Raw genomic sequence first — 17,598 nt, 5'->3', positions numbered from 1 at the left:
CGCTATCTCATCGGTGGAAAATTCCGCCTCCATAAGCTCCTTGTCTGATTCCGACAGGCTAGGCAACGCGATATCCCTAAGTAGCAAATGGGAGTCCTCTTCCGGTCTGTCAGAAACCGGCGCGTACACCTTCTGAAAGTGCTGGGCAAAGACCCAGACTATCTCAACCGGGTCCACAACCAGCATTCCATCCGCTCTTTCAACAGGCACCACCCGATTCAATCTGTCTCTTTTATCCAACCAAGCAATCAATTTTCCCGCTTTATCACCAACATCATACAGACGCCCCTGTTGCTCACGACTAATTTGCCTTGGCCGCATCAGTCACCAGAGCCCTGTAGTCAGACTGTTTAAGGGCTAAAGCATGTAGTTCCTCCGGTGTAACCCCAGACGCCAACTCCTCTTCCAATGCAGTAATTTCATTTTCCAGACGCACCACCTCCTCATTCTTAGTTTTCCTCGCACTGGCAATCAAGGACAGAGTTTGACCACGAATCACAGTCTTCTAAGCCTCCCACAGGGAGATGGGGAAGGACACCGACCCCACGTTCTCAGCAAAGTAATAATCCATGCATTTAACCACCTCTGCTCTAGTTTTAGGATTACGAAGCAGTCCACTAGACCCAGCGCATCCAAAAAGTTGCCCAGCCATGATTGCGATTTCGGGAGAATCCTGGGGGGGCTACGATCCTCACTACCACTGACAACCGAGTTAAAGTCACCACCCACAACCAACATGCCCTCAGGGAACCCCAGGACCACCCTTCCCAAATCAGAAAATGTAGTGGACTGTAGGCCTGGCGGGACATATACAGAGAGTATGGAGATCATCTTCCCCTCCCAGCGGCCCGTAATGGCCGCATATCGGCCTCTATCATCCAGCACAGTGTCGTCTATCTCCAGGGGGAGGGAGCTCCTAACGAGGATGCCTACCTCCCTCGACCCAGTAGTGAATCTGGAGTGTGCCGCCAGGCGATAGCCCCGTCTATTCAGTGCATGACATGTGTTTCCTATTAGATGTGTTTCCTGTAGTAAGACTATATCTGGGGGGAGACGCTTCAGGTAGTGCAAAACTATCCCCCGCTTTATCCTATCGCCCAGACCATTGACATTCCAGCTCAGCATCATTAACCCCCCTACCCCCCATCCCAGAAATGAGAACAGTGCCCCCCCCCCACGAACAAACCGGCACAAAAGACAAAATATGCAGCATAGCCTCGAAATAAAAAAAGAAACAAAGACCCCCCCACCACCCCCAGAAGAATCTCCAAAACACACCCCCCCCACCATGCACCCCTGCGATAGACCAGAAAGCCACCCCAACTTGCAGTGTGCCTGTCCCCCCATTAAACTAACCTACAAGAAGAGAGAAAAACCCCTAGAGGAGGAAGAGTCCCAATTCCCCCCCACCCCCGGGTTATGACAATATATGTACATAAGAATCATAGAACCACTGCTATTACTCCATAAAGCTGGCTCGCCGGCACAGACTCATTACTCCTGTTCCTCCAGGCCACCTTCAGCGCCCCTAGATTGTTCCGGGTGGGCATGATGCGTCGGCAGAGTATCGAGCCAGTCACTGACCACCTCAGGGCGGTCAAAGAAGAGCACACGTTCCTCATATTCAATCCTCAGTCGGGCCGGGAAAAGCATAGCGTACTTCAGTCCCATGTCTCTAAAGTCGCCGCTTCACCCCCGTAAAGCCCATGCGTTGTTTTTGCACCGCCTGTGTAAAGTCCGGATAAAAACTGATCGATGCGTTTTCAAATTTAGTGGGACCATTGGTGCGTGATGCTTGAAGAATAGCGTCTCTGTCCCGAAAATTAAAAATCCTGGCTATGATAGGCCTCGGGGCGGCACCCAGTTTAGGCTTCACACCGGGAACTCTGTGGGCACGCTCCACCGTAAAAAAGTTACTGAGGCCCTTGGGTGTTGAGTGGTTCAACATGAGGTCCTCCACCAGAAGGTCTGTGGATAGGTCCGTGGAATTCTCCGGAACACCGATGATGCGGACGTTGTTGCGCCTGGCCCGGCTCCCGAAATCATCCAATCGACGGGCAAACAAGTTGTTAGATGTTCGGAGAGTACGAACTTCGGTCTGAAGATCTGAGACATCGTAGTGAGACTTGCTGTCTTGATGTCCAGGGACTTGACCCGCTCATTGGTCTTCGCGAGATCCGTCCTGGTGAGGTTGACTTCAATCGCCACCGTGTCTATCTTAGAAGCCAGTGTCTCGTACTGCTGGCCCATAGAGGTCTTAACACTTGCGATGGCGCCCATGACGTCCCTCAATGTCAATTCCTCCGTTGCAGGAGAGCCATCTCCAGTCTCGTCCAAGACTTTACCCACACCACCAGGGGATCCTTTCGGGCAGATGAAGCGATCCATAGTATTGGATTGGGTGATACCCCCTCGGTATGTGCCCTTGGTGGCTCGCTTCTCGCTCTCCATCTTGCCTGCCATTTTGAGCGGCGAGCCCTGACGGGCCTTTTGAACCTGGTTAGAATGGCTCTCCGCAAAACAGACTTGTAGAGTCAGGGGACGAAGGTGAAGGACAAGCTTAGGACCGGCAGCAAGACCCAGGCCAGCCGTGTCAACAGGCAGCAAGTCGCGGTAAACAATGACCAAAAACGAAACCGAAAGTACCACAGGGGCGGTGGCTGAGTCTCACTGGCCGTTGTTGTTCAATTGCCACCTGGGTACCTCGGAGACTCAAGTCCGTGGGTAGTACTCGATATAGGCCGCAAAGTTCGAAGTGCAGTAAGTCCAGTTGCCGGCGGCCAAATCGATTTTTGAAAAGAGATATTGTGTCAGCAGGGCATCAGCTAGTAGAATCCATCGTCTAAATCAGGATATGTAGCAGGATAGATGCGGGAGGCGGGAAGGGTCTCGGGAGCCCTGTGCTCACGCGTCCATCTTGGATGCGTGCGAAGCTCCTCCCCGTTGTTTTGCTTTTTAACGTGGACTTCCTGGGATGTGGGTTTCCACGCGGTTCTAGATTTCCTCTCGTACCTAGTGACAACCCTAGTGTGCTGTCTTTTGCCCATTGTGTAACATGAAGTTCTATAATTGTGTTCAAGTGCAAGAAAGACTATGGGGTTAACTGAAGTTGTGTGAGTATTCATGTCCTAGTCATTGAGCTGGAATGTCTGATTTAAGTGTGGGTTAGATGTGATGTTAGAGCTTTAATTGTGACTAACACATGTCTTTTGCCCTGCTGTTCTGTGTGAGGCATTGAAGACTGTTGCACTTTATTTTTTTGGCATCTGCGCCATTTTTGGACATGAGTACTGCTTACTTTTTTTACTTAGATGTTTCCTTAGTTATGGCTTCGGAAGTAAGTAGATGACCTGCCAGCTAGCTTTACATATTCTGCACAAGATGATATAATAGAGCATGCTTCACAGAGCACGTAGTTATGTTATAAAGTTTTTTGTTTTGTATACCTGGGGAGTTTATGTTCGCAACCTGATAGACTAACTTACCTATCTGAGCTGTGTAGAATATGTGAGGAAGTTTTGTCTGTACTCAGTAGGGTCTTGGTGGCAAGTTTTCTAGGAAGTAATGCTTAAGTCAATATTGTTCTGTTATGATGCAGAAAACGAAATTCATGGTCTTTAATAAACCCAAGAGCACTCGTCCAAACCCTTTATTAAATAATGTACCCCTAGAAAGAGTATCTAGGCATTACAATCACTGAGACCATGGATTGGGGGGCACATATAGGGAAATCAACACTAAAATTAGCACAGTCTACAGGGGGAATTTTGAAGGTTTTTAATAATTCTAACAGAAGTGCTGTTAGCCCGTCACTGGAAATCTACAAGGTCCAGGCTTGCAGGGGTGCATTGTATGGAGCAGAAATGTGGGGACACTGCAGGCCCAAGTCCTTACTGCAGATAGAGAACCTATACATCAGGAATCTCTTTAAATTGCCATGTAGTACACCTCTAGTCCCCCTCCGTCTAGATCTGGGACTGATGGAACTAGAAGCAGTCCTATGCCTTAGACCCCTCTTATACTGGCGTCTATGGTCGACCCCGGAACTTTCCACCTACAGAGAGGAACTGTCCGAAGTTCTAGAAATTAGGGGTGCTGTCGGGCTTCCCTGGTTTCCCCATATTAAACATCTACTAGTTAGCATGGGTTTGGTGGAATGTTGGTCTGACCCGGAGGTAGCTTGTCCCCAATTTTCAAAAAAACAACTAAAAATTACTTATAAGAATTATAGAATGGCCCTGCTACACTCTAATTCCAACATATGCAAATCAACCCTAACCTTCCTGGAAATTAAGGACAGCCCCGTCTTTGAAAGAGTTTTCGACCTAATCAAACCCCCGGCAGCCAGGAAACTCTATCTGCAATTTAGATTTGGAGTTTTGCCTTTGCGTTGTATGACCTCCAAATGGAAACCGCAAAATGAGGACAGATGCCCCGCTTGCGACCATTCTGGGGAATCTGAGCTCCATGTCTATTTTGGATGTCCGGGGTATAGCAAAAGGAGATGGTTAGCCCAGATCTGCAGAAACTTAGGCAGGGGGTCTTGTGTTGAAACATTCAGGATACTGAAATGTGATCTTAGTACCCCGCGGGGGTTCTGTTCTCAATGTGGTACACAAGAAGGGTCTTTCTTAAAACTCTAAATGTCCTAGCAGATAAGAATTAGCTATTGAATTCCTCCATTTTACTGGGATGCAGCATACAACCTAATTGAATGAAGCATCCTCGTAATTTTCAGACTGTTATAGCCTGATTTATTTGGTTTTGGGTGGAAAGGAAAAGACCAATAAGGGGAGCAAAAAAGCAAATAAATTCTGAATAATGCACCGTGCACTTTGAAATCAAATCTCTTGCTGCTATGGAAAAATTAGGGGAGAAAGACAAAACTCAGATTTTTATCTATTTAATTAACATGTTTTTATCCATTTTTAATCTATATATATGCTACGGGTTTTTTAAATATAGTTCTTCTTTTAAATGTTTTTGAAAAAAATGATTTGCTGTAAAGGTTTTGCACTTTTTGGGCCATGTTGGCCGTAATAAAGGTACATTTGACTTGACTTGCTTTGTAAATGGTTGTTAGTTGCATAAGATAATTAAGCAGCAACTATGGCTTGTTCTGAAATAGTATCGGTGGTTTAGCTAATGTTTTTAAATACTGTTAGCATCTACGTACTTTTTCAAAACGAATATTTATTGTACAGCACGTGTATAATAGTTCAGGGAGGTTAATTGACAAAGTTAAAAGACCACTTTAATTTGTAAAGTTGTTTAGTTTCGTAGACAGCCCGTGAGCTGGTGATCCTTAAACTTTAAACGTCTGGTATCATTTTTTTCGTTAATAGGAAAGTCAAACAAACATTCAATTTATAAAAACTAACTGACTCACCTGCGCATATCTTTTAAAATGTTATAAGTAAAGCGCTGGTGCCATGATTATACCAAAAAGAAAGAAATGGAAAAAAGATCTTTCTTTCATTTTCTCTCATTTTCGTATAATCGCAGCACCCGCGCCTTACTTTTTGCATTTTAAAAGTAATGCGCGGGTGCCGTGATTGTACCAAAATTAAAGAAATAGATTTTTTTAAATATTTCTTTCATTTTGTTATAATCGCTGCACCCGCGCATTACTTTTAAAATGATATAAGTAAAGCCCGGGTGCCGCGGCTGCTGTTGTGTGTGCCTGTGACTGCTCCCCTCCCATGGTTGAGACTCTGCTCCGTGTGCGATGCAGACAGGGGGTGGGGGAGGCAGAGAGCACAAGCAGAGAACTGCAGAGCATGCAGCAACGAAGACGACCATACCGTCGGATTTGAAAGGTACGTGGGGGCAAATCATTTAATCTCACTGCCTCGCAAAAAAAAAAAAAGAATTTGTCCTTGTGTAACGTAACCGGAGCTCATGTAAAGCGCTCCAATGCCTTCCGGTCGAGTTAAGCGCTCCAGTCTCAGTTTACTTGTTAAAATTGGTATCTTCAGCTTGGAAACCGATCAATCCTTTTTTGTGCTTTTCTTCGGGTACAGCTTCTGTTTTTGGTACATGCAGTTTTCAGCGTGTAAGTATTTTTTTGTTCTTTTTCTTACTGTCGTGCAGCGCGCTGACGTCCCAATAACTGCTGTTACTTTTAATTGGTGCTTGGGTGGGAGGACTTAACTGTGCACTCCAGCCAACCCCTCGAGCACCGACCTGTACCCTCTTTAGTCGCATGGTTTGTATACGGCCTGCTTTGTCTTGGTCCCAGTTTCTACTTACCTATTCAGTCTGAAGTGGTTCCTCCGCTTGTCCCTATGTAGACCAGCCAGCAGCGGGCTACTGAGCTGTGTCCTTGCTTTCGTCTCTTGTAGCTGATGGTACTCTTATGGTACTGATAGAGCATGTAGGCCACCCAACTAGAATTTGTACAAATACTCACCTGGGCCCATAATTCCAAATCTTATACCTTAACATTTATTTAGGTAACTCACGCTCTACTACCAGTATATTGTAATTTTATCTCTAATTCCTATACCACTATCTTACCAATCATTTTCACTAGATACCTAAACACGATGAATCAGGGAGTTGAGTTGAGGGAAAGGCACTCAAAATATCATAACATTTATAATTATATAATAACCACAGACTCAGGGTAGGTTCAAAGTCTTTATCTAATCATCATCGTCATAAGCCACAAGTTAAATGCTATTAGACTATCAATAACCAAAATCAGAAACAGCGTATAGCTATGAATAAGATAGATTATGCCAACCATTTAGAAACTTTGAAGTAAAGGGAAGGTGGAAACAAGGAACATGCTAATTTTAGAAAACAGTCTTTCGCAACTTGATTAAAGGAGGGTAAAGAAAAGGAACATACTAAACCCAAAGACTTTCGTAATTCATTGACAGTTTGAAAAGGAGAACACAACTTATGCAATTCGATTATTCAGATTTTAGCCTAATAACTATAGGGAAGGTAAGATTTGGAACAATACTATAAAATTCATCTTAACTCTTTAAAGGGCGGGTAAGAAAAGGAACATATACTATTTTAGAGCCACTTCGCATTGACTAAAGGTGGGTTGAAAAATTGGAACACGCTAATAGTCCGTAATACATGAAAATCTCATTTACCAAGCGACGGGGAAAGAAAAAGGAACATGTGCAATCAAAAGCTTTGCAAATTCGGGGAAGGTAAGAAAAGGGATGCAAGTTATTTGACAAACACCCACACAGACTTATATTTACCTAGGATAGAGTGAAGACCAACCCTGTCTACGGGTCAGTTGGAAAAGACAGGAGAAACCCCAAAGACTTCAGTGCCAGTAGGCAAACAGGTGCAGCTCATGGTCAATCAGGACAGGATAACCCCAGAATGTGGATCAGGACCGGACCACCGAAGGTTAGGACCAGCACCCGCAGTTTTGGTTGCAACGCCTGCGCTACTCCCTCTCTGCAAGGAATCTGCCAAAAACCCAGATTGGGTTATAACTTTTATCAGCAAAGTGCTTCGCCAGCACTTTCATTTTCCAAAAACCCCCGATTGGGTTCTCGAACCTCCCAACAGAGTGCTCCGCAGCTCTCTGCTTTCAGTCACCTATTGAGTGTGTTGGGTCAGTGACAGGCCAGCTATTCAGACAAGTCAGACAAATTCTCTAGCTAAACTTACTCTAATTATACTGTTTTTCAGGTCAGTGTACCACCCCCCAATGTTGCAAGTGTAAGGATCCCCAATTTTGATTGGACAAAGGAGGAGGAGGACAGGTCATCACACACCGAAATTTTAGACTTTCTCAGTCTCCTTATTCAAATTCCGCCTACGCCCCTTAAATTTCAGGTTCTCATGACATATGGCTTTTGGTTAGCAATGGTGAATATAACATTGAATACACTAACAATTTTCAGTACAGTTCAGCTCCTTCTAGCTAGGTTACAGGTCGTTTTCCCAGGCGCATCTTGGCTGTTGCACTTTCAAAATGGAGTAGTAAGCACCTCCCAGGCCCAAAGAATACGATACATGAAAAGTAAAAGGAAACACTTTAGAACACAGTAATACATGATTACACTGTATACCATGAATCTCTACACCAGGGGTCTCCAACCTTTTCTGTAGTGAGAGCTACTGCTAATCAGTGAAAATCGTCGTGAGCTACTAAAGGCCTAGCAGCTTTCCCATTTTTCTGAGACCTCCCCATAGGCCCATCTGTAAGGGCTACAGTAGTATTTGAACTACAGTTGACTGCGCAATCGCAGAGCGTTGTTTTTTGTGTATTGTTGAGGGCAGGAAGGTAATATTTGTACTAACATTAGTACAATAATATCATGGCTAGCCAAGTGACCTCATATCGGTTGTAAAACTTTCCGACAGTCCTGGCTTTTAGATTAAATTTTGCATGCGGACATTTAGAGCCCAAACTTCCAATTACAAAAGCACATTCACAAGGCCCAGAATGCAACGTGATATTGGGCAGAAAGCCAAGATTGGATGAGAGTCTCATATGTCTAGTCTGCTAGCATCTCTGTAAACGGAAGATGGACATATATTTTCATGAAGACACATTTGCACCTTGCTCTTCCAGCCTTCTATTGTTTTAGTCCATTACTTAAATTACATTATTTATGATTCGAAGTGTTCCTATTTGTAGCACACCTTGACTGCCATCTGTTGTGACAACCGAGAACACTACCCATCTCCTGTGTAAAGATGTTTGATTTGTAAGATAACAGTGGGGCAGAGTGTGCCTTGGGCCCTCCGACCTTTGCTACTTCCAGTAAGGCATAGGTAATGCATATGATGAGCATTGTACACCCCCTGACAGCACAGACACTTGGTACCTAATGGATGTACACTACAGTGTGACACACCTGACAATGCACACACTTGGTACATACTCGATATGAAGTATAACACCCCCTGGCACCAGGAACACTTGTTACTTAATGAATCATGAAGTAACCTCCCTCAACGTGCCACAGGTGGACACTTTTTTGACATTCTAACAAGCATCGCCTCACCCTAAAAATGATATGGCATAAGACTAAACACAAACATGGTAGCAAGCATGCCTAATGTTTTACACAGCGGTATTCGTACAAGTGCCTTGAGACCCTTGCAGGTGAGTAGTGCGCTATACAAGTATCAATTTACAATTCAAGCGAGCCTTTGAAAGTTGCACTCCTATGAAACACTGTTTTATAACGTTTCAGCTACACCTGGGAATGTGAGCACATACCCTGCCTATTTTATGCAATTGAAGTGTTTCTCTGCAAATGAAGAATTGCATGTGTACGATTTTCATGGTTTTTTACCTTTAACATTTTCAGCTCTTGAAACTATTCCTTCGAACGGAAAAATAAATCACTTTCTGTTTTGTTGCAGTGTGCAAATATCAAGTTAATTTAAAAACGAGAGAGATCATCACATAAATAGAAGCTGTAGCGTTTAACTCTGTTTTTTTTCTGTTAATGGTTTGATGTGACCCGGACTGCCACTGAGCCGCCTCGCCTATAAAACTATCAGGCCAGGTCAGGGGCTCGCTACGGGTGTGGAGCTTATGAGGCAGCAATGCAAGCTTCTCGCATGTTAGAACACAGAACAGCCATTTTAGCACTAGTGCGCAGATGCGAAAGGGTTCCCTCCAAAGCTGCAAGTACCTCATGTCACGTGGGTATGACAGACGCATGCGCAGTAAACATTCCCGTGTACCAGCAGCCATTTTAGATGCAAGCGTATTAGGATTAGAAAACACATAAGCAAGCTTCTCCCGGTTTCCTCATGTAAGTGTAAAATGTATGAATTTAGTAAGACAAACATGTTGGTTATTTCGTTATGTTATTCGAGGTTCATGAGTACGAGCAGTCGCTAAGTATGCGACTTCTTGCTCCATCAGTACCGTGTTGAGTCATAGGACCACCCTATTGCTATTACTATATTATGCCCACTAGTTTCTTAATCAATCTTGCAGTAAACACCAAAGCGCTATGGGTAGCAGCTGTGATGCAGGACTTCCTCATTCCAGATGATGGTAACTGAACCGCAATTAAACTTGTGTTAAGTCCCACAAAGATAAAGATAATTTTTTACTACATTCAAGATGTCGTTATTAAAAATGTTACTATTTGTACAGTTATTCCAAGATCCTACAGCGTGAAAGTTAAACAAGCATTTGCAATGCAATAGGTCACGCTTTTGTGACAGTTTAAGCTATTGGCATTGTTAAATGCCTTTTATTTATGTTTTAAAAATTAACACATAAATAAAAGGCATTGTCATTTACAATGCCAATAGCTCAAACTCTGGTAAATGCGAGACCTATTGCATTGCAAATGCTTGTTCTGTCGCCTCTATGGAGGAATGAAGCAATGCGGAATATCTGCTCTCTTCTAGCCGCTCATCAGCATGGTACCATCTCTCCACTCTCGATGTGGGAGTGGAGACTGTTGCTTTGAGCTAGGGAAGGGTGAAACTGCTCAGAGGGAGGGTGACAGAAGACCATGTATATTTGTGGGCTACTCTTTTTGAGAGGGAGGGATTGAGGGTTGGAGGCATTTTCGATGTAACCGATTTACATCAGGGTTATTCGCTCGTATTGCATAGATTGTCTCTCACAACTCCTAGTTAACGCCATTCCCCTTATTCACAGTTAATAATCTATAATTCTGTATATTGTGTATAGTTCTCACTGAGCACCACTATTGTGTTTCTAAGCCCCCTTAAGAAACAAAGGAAATCCAAGTCGCTCTGATCTGGCTTTTTTTATTAGTAGAGAACACATCCTCAGTAGCGGGAGGGATGGAACAGAGTGTGATGAAATTTTTTTTTTTTACATTTAAAGCTGAGAAGAGAGGCCATGTTATGCACAGCTGCCCCATTACTACACTTCCATGACACAACAGCACCCGCACATAATTATCGAGATCATACATGACATAGATGGGAAAGAAAGTGAATAATGGATGTTTTTCACCACTGGTTTCGGAGTGACATAGTTGACCACTCCAACTTTTGCTCTTGTCTATTCGGTGTCACCCAGTGTACAACAGTTATGCATTTTGCCCTGGGGTTCTGTTTTCAGTCTGTATTTCTGTTAGTTAATCTCAAGATGCCTGCAGGTGCCGGGCAGAACTACCAGTCTTTGACTGGTTCATATGTTACTTGAGTACATTGAAGATTGCTTTTGTGTTTTTTATCTTTTTTTCCATTTCAGTATGTTTGAATACATTGGGCTCTGTCAAATCTTAATTATAAAAAAAAGTTGCAATAGTTGTCCGTCTGACATTCAATCACACAAGACAAATATTATTTCAATCTGTATGATTGTGTCGCTCGGCAAATGGTCAGCCTGCCTATTTAGTCTGTTATGTATTTAGGAAATGCTTAAATGTTGAGACTCTTGGTAGGGTATATAGCCTAAATCTATTATGTGTTTTTCAATACTTTCATTCTTTTTCTCTAGAGAGATAGTTGAGCACATGGTCCAGCACTTTAAGACTCAGATCTTCGGGGATCGTAAACCAGTATTTGATGGTCGGAAAAACCTGTATACAGCCATGCCACTTCCAATTGGAAGAGACAAAGTAAGTTTTTAATAACGTTGTTTCTCTAATGTGCGTAATTGTCGTTTGCTATTGTATTCTGCATTAATATTACATTATTTTATACTAGGAGACAATGTATTTTCACATATATTTTTGCTCTGTCATAGGAAAAAAAAGTTGTACACTTGATGGGGCTAAAAGTAGAGGGATATAACTGCCACAACAGCCAACAAGTGAAAGAACAGCAGCTAGAAAAAGGGATGAGAGTGTTGAGAGAGGCCTTTTCTTGAGTTTCTGAGCAGCATTATGTGCAGGTATTGCCTCCTACTCCTGGTGTCACAGGGCCGCAGTACTGTAGCTTTTCCTTTGGTAATGCTAGTTCCTCCCTTTAGGCACCTCATTTCATAGGGTTGTGAAGTCGTCTGGTAGACAGATTTGGAAACATCAGTTAAGAATGACACAGTAACTAACACTCTGGAACTATAATTACTTTACTTTAGGGAAAGGGTTGAACTTTGTTTAACATGATGAATGTTCAGTCAAAATGTATGGTCAACACAATCTAGAAGGTACTAGCACCTTTTGGCACAGACATATGACCAACATAACATTGTATCTTCCCATGCTGCTGGCCTAGTATGCTTTTTTGGTTCGTGGGCAGTTGCAGTTCTCAGAGCTGCCCTCCAGTCTTCCTAGTTATCAGTTCACTTCTCTTGGCAGGCTTCTCCACAGGCATGTACATTTTTCTTCTTTACCAGGTCACAAAAGGATGGAGACTATAGGCTGGTGGGAGGTTAACAGACCAGCAAAGACAGTCCACCCGTGGTCCTGTTGTGTTTTTCTCCTACCCTTGTATAGTTTCACAGGGGCCAACTGATAATTATACTTTGGTGTCTAGGGCAAAGTGCCAGATCCAGATGGGTCTAGCACATCCACTCCAAGCAGTGTATCCTGGTCTTGTTGCTAACTTCTGAGCCCATCCCTGTGGTTGAACCAATTATAACTGGTCACGGTGTTCTAGGGGATTTTTTTGGGGGGGGTGGAGGGGGAGTGGGAGCTGCAGGGCCGTATGTGCAGGCTGGGATGCCAGAGATGGTCCCTACCAGCTCTCCACAAATGGTAGGAAACTGCAATTTCTTCTCTGCTCACACACCCCAAACACACCCACTGCACTTCAAATATACAAAGTACAAATACATACTTGAAATACACCTGCACAACATACACTCTGCATCCAGAGCTTTGAAGGAGTAGGGGGCCCTGTCATGTCACTGACCAGGCAAACATTAAAAACTGACTTTCAAACAGTTTCTTATTGGAGCCTATATCTATATCCTGAACTTTACAGTCACAACAATGATTGAATGACTGAAAAACCTTATGGTAATCCATGTCAGCAATGCAGTCCCTATTTACATTTCGTAGTCTTACTGTGTAGTGAAGATCTGGAGTGGAAAAAACACAGTGCAGGCACAATTAAACGTTTCCAAAACAGAAAATATGGAACACAACTAATCAACAAATGTTGGGAAAAAGCGGATAAAAAACCCAGATGGGATTGCCTAAAATCTAAAGAGAATCACAAAGAACCGGAAAATGAGCCAATAAGATTGATATTGGATTATAGTCAAGAATCCGAAAAAATCTCACAAATTCTAAGAAAAAATTGGAAGATACTCCAATTAGACCCTATGATGGGACAAAGGATGGGGGCCTATCCAGTAATTACTTACAGGAGAGCAACAAATCTAAAAGACCAATTAGTGTACAGTCATTTCCAAAGCAACAAACTAAAGACTACTTGGCTAAAAACACAAGGATTCGTAAAATGTTTTAACTGCAAAGTGTGTGAGCTTGCAAAACCGATGAAAGAACTGACAATGGCTAACAAGAAAACCTGGAAAATAAAAGAACTTATCACCTGCAGAAGTCAGTACACGGTCTATATGATAGAATGCCCATGCAAGTTGAGGTACATAGGTAGTACCATATGTGAACTGAAAACACGAATCCTACAACATGTCCGTGCAACGGTCAACAAGGACAGAAACAATGCAGTAGCCAAGCACATGGAGAAGAATCATGGTGGAAATTGGAAACTTCTGAAGTTTTGGGGATTGGAAACAATGTCCCTGTCCGATCGAGGTGGCCACCGGGAAAAACTTTTAAGACAAAAAGAGTCACGTCACATCCTTAATTTTCGAACCATGACACCTTTAGGATTGAACCAGTCGGAGGAACTGTACATCCACTTATAAACTATGAATAACCTGCTCTAATCCATTGACAAGTTTTCAATTCTACTCCCCACCCTCTAATGCTTTTTCTACCCCCCCCCCTTTTTACTATGCCCACTGGAGGGCAGTAAGACTATACTTAACAAACATTCTACGTTACAAATGCCCACTGGAGGGCATCACTAAATAGAAAATATGATTTAAACTGTTTATATTGTATGCATACGTAGAAACATTTGGTATGAATTATTAGACGGGGGTTCTTTCAATACCAATGTTAAAACGTCACGTTAAAAAGGTAAACTACAATGTCCAGAATTCCCTGCAGGCGGAAGTGCAATAATAACTTCCTGGGTAATCTGGGTAATTTAAACAATGCACTTGTCAAGTCAAAATTAACCGTGAGCAAGGTAGATGTAACTACCGAAACGCGTTGGTTTTCTGTGCAACAATCCCAAATTAAAATCGTTTTGCAGAAGATACTGGCTGGCAGTGGCGGCTCATTTTGTTTATTTCACGGATCGACGGTGTTGGATTGATTGGCGGCTTGGTTCGGCCGCGGTGAGCGCCGCACCGCTGAGCAGCGCTATTACGGGGGAAATAGAGCCATGGAGTTGAGAGATATATATATCTCTATCTCTATCTCTATCTCTATCTCTATCTCTATCTCTATCTCTATCTCTATCTCTATCTCTATCTCTATCTCTATCTCTATCTCTATCTCTATCTCTATCTCTATCTCTATCTCTATCTCTATCTCTATCTCTATCTCTATCTCTATCTCTATCTCTATCTCTATCTCTATCTCTATCTCTATCTCTATCTCTATCTCTATCTCTATCTCTATCTCTATCTCTATCTCTATCTCTATCTCTATCTCTATCTCTATCTCTATCTCTATCTCTATCTCTATCTCTATCTCTATCTCTATCTCTATCTCTATCTCTATCTCTATCTCTATCTCTATCTCTATCTCTATCTCTATCTCTATCTCTATCTCTATCTCTATCTCTATCTCTATCTCTATCTCTATCTCTATCTCTATCTCTATCTCTATCTCTATCTCTATCTCTATCTCTATCTCTATCTCTATCTCTATCTCTATCTCTATCTCTATCTCTATCTCTATCTCTATCTCTATCTCTATCTCTATCTCTATCTCTATCTCTATCTCTATCTCTATCTCTATCTCTATCTCTATCTCTATCTCTATCTCACCCCGCTACCTCTCGCCCGGAGCCCAGTCCTGGATACCGCAGGAAGAAGAGAGGAGACCTCAGGTGCAGGTGAGCAATGTAGTTTATTTTCTCGAGGACACGGCACACCACAGCATGACGTTTCGGCCTTCACAGAGGCCTTGATCACATGACGCATGCTAGGGAGGAGGCAATTTTTAAAGTGCTAGTGCTCAGAAAAGTGCAATATCATTGGTGGGTCAGGGTCACATGTAGTATGATAATCATAGACATAGACAATAGATGTACGCAAAACGCATCGCGGGATAATCCCTGAAGCCAGCCTATGTCGTAAAATACAAATTGTAGTATTAAAGTGCAAATGCTGGCTAACCATTGTGGACAACACACAACAGGGATCACTGGGAAATCCAGTACATTAACAGTGCAAAATTAGGCAACAGTGCAGTATGTTAGATAAAGTGCAAAATAGTGTCATGTAAACAGTTTGTCATTTCTATAAATATTCGCACAATACTTAATGTACAATGTCATGTTTCAAATCAGATGTAAGAAAATAAAACATGAATTATAAATATATAAATATAGGTATAAAACATGAATGTACAAGCATCCTGCCAATCAATATATATATACACCTTCAAACACTATTTACACAGGATGAGACCTCAAGTGGACAGTTGGACTATAACTATATATATATATATATATATATATATATATATATATAGACAAATGCAGCCCCCGAGCTCCGAATTCAACGACCCAGGAAACCACGCGGATCCAATAATTATAAGCACAGTTCTTTATTTAGAAGTCGAACCAGGCAATCTGACGCGTTTCGGGCATCCGCCCTTGCTCACATATATATATATTCCTAAATGCGACAAACTTGAAATTAAATGAAATAAAAAGGGCATTTGTAAAGCGTATGGCTACCCGGAGGCCTCCCAGTGCTAGGCATGACCATTGATCGGGTGGAGGAAAATTAGGGGAACAGAAGGGAAAGCCTGGAAATTTCAACGTGACAAGGCAGACTATGCGGAAGGCCGCATTTTTACTTTTGCTAAAAAATATGATGCCATCAAAGCCTCAAGACGTCAAAAAGTTGCAGCAGCAGCAGATCGCTCTAACCAAGCACATGGTGCAGCCCAGCAGGATGACTCCTCGGAGTCCAATCTAAGTTCAAGCATGAACAGCGACTCAGACTCCAATTCGGCACAATCAGGCAGGCAATTGGGGTTTACCAAGCTCACGCCAGCAGAGGAACTGGACTGCATAAGAAAAGATTGGCGCGAGACCCTACGCCCGAGAACGCAACTGCGCTCAGGAACAAAAGAATCAATGCCAAGCGTTACCAACGCCGTAAGGCCAAATCAAGAGGAAGAGAAAAATCAGCAGAAAAAGAAGAAGAAAAGTACAAGGAGATGGAACAGGAAATAAGTCTACAATCAGGAGTTAAGGACGTCGCCCCCTCCATCATCAATTTGACTGATATGATCTTATCGGAGTCTGAACGTTGCATCTTGTCAAAAGGTCTCACATTTTGCCCTCCGTGCGATTTCAATTATGCGGACACCAGAATTGACCTCTACAAATTTGTCCGCAAAATGAAACTGCAGAAACATTTTGCAGATGGAAAAACTCGCAGTACCCCGACGAGGGCTGACATAATTGATGATGGACTCCAAGCCTGTGATGTGCCTGGCTTGGAGGCTCTTGAATCCCTCAGACTGGAGCAGTCATCAACCCAAGCAGTCTCTGGATGTGAGCCCAACAGGGTGGATGGGCTAACGTCTTTCAAACCACGCTCCACTTATACCCCTGTTATGCTCTATGATAATCTTGACATCTTCCATGATGCTGTAGTTAAAGACATCAAGTTGCTACACTCCAAAGTGCTCAATTCAAAACGTAAGAAATTTACACAGAATGACCAATACATGCGACTCATCCAAAAGATTCAGGCCAGTGAAAATGTAATTGTCAGACAGTCTGACAAGGGAGGGAACATAGTTTTGTGGCCACGAAAACTATACCTGGAAGAAGCCCTCTCTCAATTAAATGATTTGGACTGTTACAGACATAGTGACATTTCGTTGGTCAAAAAAGCTCAGGAAGATTTCTACTGGCTGCTTATGGGGTGGAGATCCTTTGGCCTACTGAGCATGGATGAACTCAAATATCTTAAGAACAATCATCCAGTCATGCCAGTCCTATACCTAATCCCGAAGATCCACAAGAACCCACATAAACCCCCGGGAAGACCGATAATCGCAGCCTGTGGGGGGTTATTAGAAAAAACAACAGTTTATGCAGGAATTTGTTCAGAGTTAACCATCTTTTGTCCAAGATTCCAATGACTTTGTAAGAAAGATACAGGACATTGAGTGGGACTCGGATTTATGGCTCATTGCACTAGACGTCACGTGTTTATACACAAGTATTAACCATCAAGACTGCGAGCCATTGAATTTTACCTAGGGCTGAGACCGATCATCATGGCTGACCACAACCGCATGTTACTTTCTATGATTTCATTCTGTTTACACCATAATTTCTTTATGTTTAACAATAGATATTACCAACAGGTTAGGGGTGTGGCCATGGGGGCCTGTTTCTCTCCCAGTTATGCCTGCCTTCACATGG

General features: G+C 42.9%; 1 protein-coding gene across 4 annotated transcripts in view; it reads left to right on the top strand.

The window, feature by feature from the left end:
* AGO2 (argonaute RISC catalytic component 2) overlaps nt 1–17,598 on the top strand; it is a 517,461-nt gene that overhangs the window by 68,366 nt on the left and 431,497 nt on the right. For all 4 annotated transcript variants that reach the window (XM_086966263.1, XM_086966266.1, XM_086966265.1 and 1 more), the window contains exon 3: nt 11,435–11,555. In XM_086966263.1, coding sequence (XP_086822389.1) covers nt 11,435–11,555 — 121 coding nt within the window. The remainder of the gene's footprint in view (nt 1–11,434; nt 11,556–17,598) is intronic.

This window comes from Lissotriton vulgaris, chromosome 4_1, assembly GCF_964263255.1.
Source record: "Lissotriton vulgaris chromosome 4_1, aLisVul1.2, whole genome shotgun sequence".
Taxonomy (NCBI): Eukaryota; Metazoa; Chordata; class Amphibia; order Caudata; family Salamandridae; genus Lissotriton; species Lissotriton vulgaris.
This window is presented reverse-complemented; position numbering and strand designations above follow the sequence as displayed.